At 53.8% G+C, this 11,444-nt stretch overlaps 1 protein-coding gene across 4 annotated transcripts; it reads right to left on the bottom strand.

Annotated features, from left to right (window-relative positions):
• Positions 1-805: 805 nt before the first annotated feature.
• Positions 806-10,771, bottom strand: KXD1 (KxDL motif containing 1). Of its 4 annotated transcripts, XM_026450200.1 has the most exons (7): positions 10,619-10,749; positions 6,764-6,885; positions 5,325-5,477; positions 5,152-5,208; positions 2,899-2,945; positions 1,474-1,750; positions 806-1,355 (listed from the first exon to the last, which is right to left on the bottom strand). In XM_026450200.1, the coding sequence occupies exons 2-6, from the start codon at positions 6,862-6,864 to the stop codon at positions 1,521-1,523; spliced, it is 588 nt and encodes a 195-aa protein (XP_026305985.1). In that variant the 5' UTR covers positions 6,865-6,885; positions 10,619-10,749; the 3' UTR covers positions 806-1,355; positions 1,474-1,520. The 4 variants fall into 4 exon arrangements, with proteins under 4 accessions (XP_026305985.1, XP_026305987.1, XP_026305984.1 ...); XM_026450202.1 differs by lacking the exon at positions 5,152-5,208 and having other exon boundaries at positions 10,619-10,771; XM_026450199.1 differs by having other exon boundaries at positions 806-1,750.
• Positions 10,772-11,444: the final 673 nt, after the last annotated feature.

The following is an 11,444-nucleotide window of genomic DNA, read 5'->3' as shown; positions in this document are numbered from 1 at the left end:
GTAGGCTTAACAGGGGTACCTGTTTATTTCCTTGAACATTTGCAGGCGCTACTATACCAGGCAAAAGCAGACACTCTCATGTCTGGGAAGATGCCTTTAGGAACATAATTTCTTTTTCATTTTTGAGACAAGAGTTTCACTCTTGCTGCCTAGGCTAGAGTGCAGTAATGCGAACTTGGCTCACTGCAACCTCTGCCTCCTGGATCCAAGCAATTCTGCCTCAGCCTCCCAAATAGCTGGGTTTACAGGTGTGCGCCACCACGCCCAGCTAATTTTTGTATTTTTAGTAGGGACGGGGTTTCACCATGTTGGCCAGGCTGGTCTCGAACTCCTGACCTCAGGTGATCCACCCACCTCAGCCTCCCAAAGTGCTGGGATTACAGGCATAAGCCACCAAGCCCGGTCATAACAACATAATTTCTAAGTACAAGCCCGGTCATAACAACATAATTTCTAAGTACTCAGAAGATGAGGTAACCCTCGGAGTGTCTGATGGGGAATGGATTTAGTGTGGCTCCCAAATCTGGAGGAAGACTGAGATCTGGAGGAGGAATTATGAAAGGAGGATGGGAACGGTAGTATTGTGAGCAGTGAGAGCAGCGTGAGGGAAGACCTAGTTGGTGACGGGAACTTGGGTAGTTATAGCTCCCACCAGGGGGATTCCAAAAAACGGCCACGTCTCTTTCCAGCTCTGTGGTGCCTGACTGTCTGCACCTCCCTCCAGCAGGGCCCCCAGCCCCACATCCAGCACTTGCCCATCTTTTGGGTTGCTTGGCCTAAGGATGGAAGAAGCCATGGCTAGGTGTACTTTTCCCTTTTTAGGAATGGTGTCTTTTTATTGATAACTTCCCAACAGCATCTGTAAACATTGGGTACAAAAATATTCCATTAAACTCTTTCCCAAGGTGGCTCCATTTGCTCCATGGAGGCCCTCAGAGAGGCCTGCTGGCCCCTCAGGTTCCACACCTCTATTCAGAGAAACACAGGCCTCAGCACGCTCAGGGCTGAATGGATGGCCAGCCTCCATCTCAAGACTTCTACCTATCTCAGAAACCTCTTTGAGATACCAAGGAGACAGTATTTGATACTTTTACGGAGCAAGGGGCAGGAAAAGGAGAATTAGTGGGTGCAGGGGTGGGCTGGGGTGAACTCAGAGGAGACCGTGCTTGTGCACCTCAAGGAGGTCCTGACCGGGGGTGGGGGACATATGGCTCTGGTCTCTGGGAACCTTTTAAGCATTCTTCAGAGCAGATGTCAGGCTCAGCTCTGGAAAAATTCCCGTGCCCAGCCCTGCAACTCCAGCCAGAATGGGCGTGCCGTGGCATGGCAGAGGGGTCTTGCAGAAGAGAGATGTTCTGAGGAAGGAAGGAGCCAGAATTAAAGATCCCCCAGGAATTCCACACCCCTCGGGAGAGAGCCCTGTTCCTGTAGGAGCCCTGGGTGACAGAACAAGGCAGGGTTACCCGCTGCCACCTTGTATGCTGCTGCCCTGAGACCCCTCAAGGCACTGGGCAGTAGGGCTATTCGCCCGTCGTCTCCTCATCATCTGTCTGGCTGCGGCCGTTGATGGCTGGGGAGCCAGGCTGGACATGGGACAGGTCCTCGAAGCCAGGGCTCAGGGAGGGCGAGACAGTGTCGGGGCTAGTGTCACATGAACCCGTGCTCTGTTCTGAGGTGGCGATGGTGGTCGTGGTGCTGGGTGGGATGGGGTCTTCATCCTCTTCCTCCAGGAAGGATGCCTCTGGGATATCTGGAGGAAGGAGGCCCAAGAGTTGGTTTTGTCACCTTGCCAAGCACTGTGATGTAGGATTTATTGTCCATGTGACCCATAACGGCTGCCCTCACCCCATGGGGGCATGACTTGGCCCTTTTTTTTTTTTTTGAGACAGAGTTTTGCTCTTGTTGCCCAAGCTAGAGTGCAATGGTGCAATCTCAGCTCACTGCACCTCTGCCTCCCGGGTTCAAGCAATTCTCCTGCCTCAGCCTCCCAAGTAGCTGGGACTACAGGTGCCCGTCACCATGCCCATCTAATTTTATATTTTTACTACAGACGGGGTTTCTCTATGTTGGTCAGGCTGGTATCGAACTCCTGACCTCAGGTGATCCACCCACCTCGGCCTCCCAAAGTGTTGGGATTATAGGCATGAGCCACCGCGCCCGGCAGACTTGGACCATTTTTATTCTGTAGAGGAGGAAACTGACGTCCAGGCAGGGAAGAGCTCTCCCTTCAAGGTGAGGTGAGGAAGGGACACAAGCTCTGGGGTTGGGCCTACAGGAGCCGTGAGGGCGAGCCTGGCTCACTGCACTACCTGGGCTAGGTACATGACCTCCCCTTAGCCCGGCTCTCTACTCTATAAACTGCTGTTGGAGGCCCTAGGATGGAGAGCCGTCGGCCTTTTCAACAGATGGGGTGAACCCAGGCTCAGCCTGCAGAGCCTGGGTTCTGCCTTTAAGGTAGTGGCAACATGGAGTGGTACCCTAGAGAACACACGAGCTCTCTAGCCAGACGGATGTGAACTCCAGTCCTGCCCCTCTGGGCCTCTGTTTCCCTCTCCATGAAACGGGGATACTCACAGTCCCCACCTCATGGGTGACTGTGGGTAACAGCCTGGTTCATAGGGGCTCATGATGCACACAGGGATAAGGATCATCATGCTGCTTATCCACATTCCCCGTGCGGCCTCCCCACGGGGCACAGACTCCCGTCCTAGCGCCCGCTTTGTAGGCTGCCGAGAGGACCAGGCCAGCACCCCGCCCCTGCCCCCCGCCCCAGGTTTCTCCAGACCCACTGCCCATTATAGCCTGGTCTCAGTATCGGGCCCTAAGGTGGCTTTCCAGAAGCCTGCCCTGGGCGGAGAGCTGACATGCTCGGGAGCAGGAGCCCTGCGTGGCACTTACGGCTGAAGGCCTCTGGGTGCTGCCTGGCCAGTTTCCCTTTCAGCGTCCTGCAGGGGAGAGAAGGCACACAGGGCTTAACCTGCTGAGCAGGCAGGCCAGGCCTTGTGCCGGTCACAGGCCCCTGCTGCCAGCTGAGGGCAATGGGAGACGGGAGGGAGAACCCCCACACTGTTCATCACCTCACATCTTCACTCTCTCTAGGTGCTCGGCCCAACAGCCACGGCCCTGACAGTCGCCCACCAGCTGGCCTCCAGCCCCAGGGTAGGCAGCGACCCCCAACTAGTTAAGACTCTGGGTGCTCTGAGCCTAGGCACTAGCTGGGGGCTCCTCCTACAAGGCCCCTTCTTACATGTGGCCGCCTCTACTCTGATAAACTCTTTTTTTTTTTTTTTGAGACAGAATCTCGCTCTGTCACCCAGGGTGGAGTGCAGTGGTGCCATCTTGGCTCACTACAACCTCCACCTTCTGGATTCACATGATTCTCCTCCCTCAGCCTCCTGAGTACCTGGGATTACAGGCACATGCCACTAGGCTCAGCGGATTTTTTGTATTTTTTTTTTTTTTTTGAGACGAAGTCTCGTTCTGTCACCCAGGCTGGAGTGCAGTGGCACGATCTCAGCTCACTGCAAGCTCCTCCACCTCCCGGGTTCACGCCATTCTCCTGCCTCAGCCTCCTGAGAAGCTGGGACTACAGGCGCCCGCCATTGTGCCCGGCTAATTTTTTTGTATTTTTAGTAGAGACGGGGTTTCACCGTGTTCGCCAGCATGGTCTCGATCTCCTGACCTCGTGATCCGCCTGCCTCAGCCCCCAAAGTGCTGGGATTACAGGTGTGAGCCACCACGCCCGGCGATTTTTTGTATTTTTAATAGACAGGGTTTCATCACGTTGGCCAGGCTGGTCTTGAACTTCTGACCTCAGGTGATCCACCTGCATCAGCCTCCCAAACTGCTAGAATTACAGGCATGCGCCACTGTGCCTGGCCATTCTGCCTTTTCATTATGTGTCTAGCACTATGTTACTTTTTTTTTTTTTATATATGAAACAGAGTCTTGCTGTGTCACCCAGGCTGGAGTGCAGTGGCACGATCTCGGCTCACTGAAACGTCCATCTCCCAGGTTCACACCATTCTCCTGCCTCAGCCTCCCGAGTAGATGGTACTACAGGCACCCGCCACCAAGCCCAGCTAATTTTTTGTATTTTTGGTAGAGACGGGGTTTCACCATGTTAGCCAGGATGGTCTCAATCTCTGACCTTGTGATCTGCCCGCCTCCCAAAGTGCTAGGATTACAGGTGTGAGCCACCACGCGCAGCTGCACTATGTTATGCTTTTGAAGAATAAATAAACTGCAAGGCTGAGCGTGATGGCTCATGCCTATAATCCCTGCACTTTGGGAGGTTGAGGTGGATGGATCACCTGAGGCCAGGAGTTTGAGATGAGGCTGGCCAACATGGGGAAACCCTGTCTCTACTAAAAAAAATACAGGCCGGGCGCGGTGGCTCAAGCCTGTAATCCCAACACTTTGGGAGGCCGAGACGGGCGGATCACGAGGTCAGGAGATCGAGACCATCCTGGCTAACACGGCGAAACCCCGTCTCTACTAAAAACTACAAAAAACTAGCTGGGCGAGGTGGCGGCAGGCTGAGGCAGGAGAATGGCGTGAACCCGGGAGGCGGAGCTTGCAGTGAGCTGAGATCCGGCCACAGCACTCCAGCCTGGGTGACAGAGTGAGACTCCGTCTCAAAAAAAAAAAAAAAAAAATTACACAAAATACAAAAATGACGCTCACATCTGTAATCCCACCACTTTAGGAGGCCAGGGCAGGTGGATTGCCGGAGCTCAGGAGTTTGAGACCAGCCTAGGCAACACAGTGAAACCTCGTCTTTACTAAAATACAAAAAATCAGCTGGGTGTGGCAGCATGCGCCTGTAGTCCCAGCTACTCAGGAGGCTGAAGCAGGAGAATCACTTGAACCCGGGAGGCGGAGGTTGCAGTGAGCCGACGTTGCACCACTGCACTCCACCCTGGGCAACAGAGCAAGACTCCATCTCAAAAATAAAACAACAACAAAAATTAGCTGGGCATGGTAGAGTATGTCCATAATCCCAGCTACTCAGGAGGCTGAAGCACAAGAATCGCTTGAATCTGGGAGGCAGAAGTTGCAGTAAGCCAAGATGGCGCCACTGCACTCCAGCTGGGGCCACAGATCAAGACTCTGTCTTGATCAATTAAATCAATCAGTAAATAAACTTACGTCAAGATTTTATCCCAAGGTTGGAATTGTCCCAGACACTTAAGTGCACAGCGAAGCCTTGTAAAACAAACAGAAATCTCCCCTTTATACTGGTATGTGAAGGAAACTGAGGCTTAGATGGGGAGGTGGAGGCAGAGGTCAGCTGGGGCCCTGGGGTGGGGCTGAGCACCCACCTGATCCGGCGGAAGATGCTGTCCAGGTCCCGTTTCATCTCTACCAGGGTCCTTGTGTGGTGCAGGAAGCGCTCGCTCATCTGCTGCAGGCGGGCGCTGGACAGGTTGTTGAAGTTGAGCAGCATCTCATTGGTCTTCTCAAAGCGGTCCAGCCTGATGGTGGAGAGAGGGCATGAGCTGCCCAGCTTCGGGGCCCTGCCCAACCTGGCACAGCTGACTGTTCATGCCAAGCCCTTGCCTGCTTCACAACCTTTGCATGGGCTGTTCCTTTGTCCTGCAGAGTTCTACCTACTCTTTAAGCCACCTAGCAAACTCCTATTCACCCTTCAAAACCCTGCTCAAGGGTGTCCTTCTCATGTAGCCTTGTCTACCTCTTCATTCAATCAGACTCTTTTTTTTTTTTGAGATGGAGTCTTGCTCTATTGCCCAGACTGGAGTACAGTGGTGCGATCTCAGCCCACTGGAAGCTCCGCCTCCTGGGTTCAGGCCATTCTCCTGTCTCAGCCTCCCAAGTAGCTGGGACTACAGGTGCCCGCCACCACACCTGGCTCATTTTTTTTTTTTTTTAGTAGAGACGGGGTTTCACTGTGTTAGCCAGGATGGTCTCAATCTCCTGACCTCGTGATCTGCCCACCTCAGCCCCCCAAAGTGTTGGGATTACAGGCATGAACCACTGCACCTGGCCCAATCAGACTCTTTTAACTCCACTAGCCCCAGGTTGTTCCTCTGGCCCAGCCCTGACACCATAGGGCCAGGAGGGTCTGTGTCTGGCTTTGTCTCCCCTCAGTCTGGAAGTTCCCCAGAGCCACATCTGAATCTGACTTAAAAAAAACAGGAGACCAGCCAGGCACAGTGGCTTAAGCCTGCAATCCCAGCCCTTTGGGAGGCCAAGGCAGGCAGATGACGAGGTCAGGAGTTCAAGACTAGCCTGGCCAACATGGTGAAACCTGCCTCTACTGAAAATACAAAAATTAGCTGGGCATGGTGGCACATGCCTGTGATACCAGCTACTTGGAAGGTTGAGGCAGGAGAAATACTTGAACCCAGGAGGCAGAGGTTGCAGTGAGCCGAGATCGCGCCATTGCACTCCAGCCTGGGCAACAAGAGCGAAACTCTGTCTCTTGTCTCAAGAAACAAACAAAAAACCCTGCATATGGCCCCCTCTAGTCCTTCAACTATCCCCACCCCAGGCCTCAGGACAGGAGCCCCTGCGGCCCCCGCCAAGCCGTCCACAGCTGCAAAACCTCCTCAAAGCCCTGATTCCCGTGCCAAGGCCTCGCCTCCAGGCCGGGAAGGAATTTACTTTGGAGCCAGCGACAGATTTGCTCATTTCCTTCATTTTATCACCAGTGTGGGCCCTGGGTAGGGGCGGGCAAGACAAGAATGTTGGCCAGCCCGTGGATTCCTTCCCACACTCATATCCCCCAGCCGCCACTCACATGTTCTTCTGGGCCAGGATGATGGCGTTGACATCATCTGTGTTCACCATGCTCAGGATGCGGCCGCAGAAGACCCTCGAGGCCGAGTCCGGGAGGTCCATCTCTTCCTCCTCCTCCGCTGCCTGAAACAGGCAAGAACAGAGTGGTCTACACCAGTCACCAGGTGAGGTGGGACCAAGAGGCCAGGCCGGGACCCCCATGTGCTGGAATCTAACCCAACCGTGGTGGTATCCTACAGTGGGGATGTGTGACTGTGGCTCAGTCATGCCACCTGAACCTCAGGTGTGCCAGCCCAGGAATTTGGAGGTATTGGGCAAACTAAGAGAGGTTGTATTTGTAAACTGTACCCAAGCACATTAGAATCCCATCACCTCCCACTTCCATGAGCCCAAGGCCACAGGCACCTCTCATCTGCACTGATCTGCCAGCTTCCTCCCTCATCCCCCATCACACACCTGCTGTCCTCACAAGCTGAACGTGTATGGCTGCCGCAGCAAATCATCACCACCTCAAATGTCTCCTCTCCCAAGAGGTCAGGGACCCCTATTCCGGTCACTCTTACCGCTTCTCTTACTACTTGACCTTGCTTTTTTATTTCTTTTTGATACGGAGTTCTACTCCTGTCTCCCAGGCTGGAGCACAAAAGGCGCGATCTCAGCTCACCGCAACCTCCGCCTCCTGGGTTCAAGTGATTCGCCTGCCTCACCCTCCTGAGTAGTTGGGATTACAGGTGCCTGCCATGATGCCTAGCTAATTTTTGTAGTTTTTAGTAGGGACGGGATTTCACCATGTTGGCTAGGCTGGTCTTGAACTCCTGACTTCAGGCGATCCACCCGCCTCGGCCTCCCAAACTGCTGGGATTACAGGCATGAGCCACCGCGCCCAGCCTACTTTACCTTGTTTTTGTTTGTTTGTTAAGAGACAGGGTCTCGGTATGCTGCCTAGGCAGCTCTTAAATTCCTAGGCTGACACGACCCTCTTGCCTTGGTCTCCCAAAGTGCTAGGATTACAGGCATGAGCCACCGCACCCAGCCACACTTTACCTTGATTTAATTGCTTCACTGGTTCACATCTGCATGAAATTATCCTAGTCATCAGCTAACCCATTTGCCTGCCACCCCCACAACAATGTCAGCTCCAAAAAAGCAGAGGTGGCCGGGTGCGGTGGCTCACGCCTGTAATCCTAGCACTCTGGGAGGCCGAGGCAGGTGGATCACCTGAGGTCAGGAGTTCAAGACCAGCCTGGCCAATATAGTGAAACCCCGTCTCTACTAAAAATATAAAAATTAGCCAGGCATGGTGGCAGGCACCTGTACTCCCAGCTACTTGGGAGCCTGAGGCAGGGGAATCGCTTGAACCCGGAATGCAGAGGTTGTGGTGAGCCAGTATTGCACCACTTCACTCCAGCCTGGGCAACAGACTCTGTCTCAAAAGAAAAGAAAAGAAAAAAAAAAGGCAGAGGCGTGTCTGTCACCAAAGCCTGACCCGGAACCTGGTTCATAGCAAGGGGCTGCCAGAATGTCAGAATGTTGTTGTGGGGAAGGGCAACAGAACTTTTCAAACTCAGCTCTGACATGACGCTTTTTTAAATTTAATTTAATTTTTTTTTGAGACGGAGTCTCGCTCTGTTGCCCAGGCTGGAGTGCAGTGGTGAGATCTCGGCTCACTGCAAGCTCTGCCTCCCGGGTTCACGCCATTCTCCTGCCTCAGCCTCCCGAGTAGCTGGGACTACAGGTGCCCGCCACCACGCCTGGCTAATTTTTTGTATTTTTAGTAGAGACGGGGTTTCACCGTGTTAGCCAGGATGGTCTTGATCTGCTGACCTCTTGATCTGCCCGTCTCGGCCTCCCAAAGTGCTGAGATTACATGACATGACACTTTTATTAGCAAACTAAAGCCAAGAATTGCAGGCACTCACAGCCAACCTGTGGGCCCCAGTAACCCAGATGGTTCTGAGGTTTCCAGTTTCACTGGCACACAGATGACTATAATGGCAGGCAGGGACTTCCAGAAGCAACCAGTGGAGGAGGGGCTACTGCACTGACCCTCCTAGGGAGTTCAGGAAAAATCTAGGATCTTGATATAGTTTGCCTCTGAGGCCCACACATTTAATAGCCAAGAAACAGAGAGACCTACTTCTACTGGATCAGAAAGGGTTTCAGAGGCCGGGCGTGGTGGCTCACGTCTGTAATCCCAGCACTTTGGGAGGCCGAGGTGGGCAGACTACTTGAGGTCAGGAGTTCAAGACCAGCCTGGACAACATGGTGAAACCCCCATCTCTACTAAAAATACAAAAATTATCCAGGCATGATGGCGGGCACCTGTAGTCCCAGCTACTCAGGAGGCTGAGGCAGAAGAATTGCTTGAACCCAGGAGGCAGAGGTTGCAATGAGCCGAGATCAAGCCACTGCATTCTAGTGTGGGTGACAGAGGGAGACTCCATCTCAACTTAAAAAAAAAAGAAAGACACCTGGAGAGGGAGGTCCATAGCTAGTGCCAGAGAGGCACAGTATTGGGACCTTCTGGGATACACTCATGCTTCAAAACAGGACTCTTGGCCGGGCGCGGTGGCTCAAGCCTGTAATCCCAGCACTTTGGGAGGCCGAGACGGGCGGATCACGAGGTCAGGAGATCGAGACCATCCTGGCTAACACGGTGAAACCCCGTCTCTATGAAAAATACAAAAACTAGCCGGGCGAGGTGGCGGGCGCCTGTAGTCCCAGCTACTCCGGAGGCTGAGGCAGGAGAATGGCGTAAACCCGGGAGGCAGAGCTTGCAGTGAGCTGAGATCCGGCCACTGCACTCCAGTCCGGGCGACAGAGCGAGACTCCGCCTCAAAAAAAAAAGAAAAAAAAAAAAAAACAGGACTCTTTTCTGTCTCTGGCTCCCAGATGTGAGGGCCGGGGGGTTTCCTGGCACTTCCCTCCTGTCCCCCCCATCTTCCTCTCACAAGAAGCCTTCTCTGATTACTGCTAGTCTGCCCCACATACACAGTGAAATTAACCCAGCAAAAGCTCTGATCCCAACTCCAAATGTAGATTTATTGAAGAAACGCAGAGAGGTAGGCTGTTTGACCATGGGAGAGCCACTTCACCCTTCTGAATCAGTTTTTTTCAACCATAAAATGGGAATAAGGTAGAATGACGATCTCACAGTGCTGTCTGTGGCAACGGAAACCAAAGGTGATAACGAGTGGAGCTCAGGACAGGCTGTTTCTCCAAGAGGAGTGTGAAGAAGTCCCGGGACAGGGCCTGGGAATCAACATTTTGACAGCATCCCAGGGGTCTCTAAGAACATATTACGGGCAAACACTTGTAGAGCACTTCAGTTAATCCTCAATCACCGTTACGAGGCAAACAGAATCATCTCCGAGTGAAACTGAGGCTCACAGGGGCGGGCTCAGTTGCCAAAACTCACACGGAGAGAGAGAGAAGCACCACGGTTCTATATCCAGGTTATTTAACAGAATTTAACTCAGCCATCCAAGCTCTGAAAAACCCCAAGTGGGGAGGGGCTCAAATACCCCCTCACGCCCCGTCCCCTACAATACGGGGAAACTGAGGCACAGACCGGGCAACGCCCAGCTCCAGGTTACACGACACACCCAGAAGACAGGCGGCCACAATTTCTATGCCCCTGATCCGGATCCAGATCCAGCCCGCGGCGCCGCCTGCGTATCCATTGAGCGGACGGGGAAACTGATGCCTGTGCGCAGCAGGAATAACCAGATGTGGCCAGCGGCGCACCCCATCCCACCGCAGCCCGGGGGCCGCGCCCGACCCGGACCGGTTCCCCGAGGCCCTGGAGTCCCCAGCCCCACCCCAAACTCGGCCCCGGCGTCGGTAGCGGCGGCACCTGCACATCTGGCGGCCCTGCTCGTGCTTCCGGGATGGCGCCCGCGCCGGCGCAACGTCACCACGCACCGATCGTGCGAGCGCGCGTGGCGGCGGCGTACCCTGGAGTCGCTTGCGTGCGTGGAGTCACGCTAGGAAAAGGCGGGGCTTAGACAGAGCTTCAGCTCGCGGGCGCATCACAATGAATAGCCAATCAAACAGTTTGTCTCGCGCCTGCGTATTTCCAGAAGCCCAGACTTCAAAGCAGCCCGGAAGAAGGAAGGCTGAGAAGTGTCCGGTTTTACAGATGGTGTGATTGGCGTCCCAGAGCGGTAACCCTCTGCAAGGTCGTAAATGCTACAGTGGTCAGCGACCAAACCACACTCAGGTGTCCTGCTTTCCAGGCAGGGAATCAGACTCATCTGTGTTCAGACAAACCTGCTCCATTTTTGCTGATTTTCGTCTAAGTTTCCTTTTTTTTTCCCCCAGGCAGAGTTAAGCTCTTGTTGCCCAGGCTGGAGTACAATGGCGCGATCTTGGCCCACCGCAACCTCCGCTTCCCAGGTTCAAGCGATTCGCCTACCTCAGCCTTCCCGAGTAGCTGGAATTACAGGCATGCGCTACCATGCCCGGCTAATTTTGTGTTTTTAGTAGAGACAGGGTTTCTCCATGTTGGTCAGGCTGGTCCTGAACTCCCGACCTCAGGTGATCCGCCCGCCTCGGCCTCCCAAAGTGCTGGAATTACAGGCATGAGCCACCGCGCCCAACCCTGGTTTCCATTTACACTTCCACGTTGTTTTGGAGGAATGCGCTGGGGAATTTTTTTTTTTTTTTTTTTTTTTTTTTTT

This window comes from Piliocolobus tephrosceles, unplaced genomic scaffold, assembly GCF_002776525.5.
Source record: "Piliocolobus tephrosceles isolate RC106 unplaced genomic scaffold, ASM277652v3 unscaffolded_15460, whole genome shotgun sequence".
Lineage (NCBI taxonomy): Eukaryota > Metazoa > Chordata > Mammalia > Primates > Cercopithecidae > Piliocolobus > Piliocolobus tephrosceles.
This window is presented reverse-complemented; position numbering and strand designations above follow the sequence as displayed.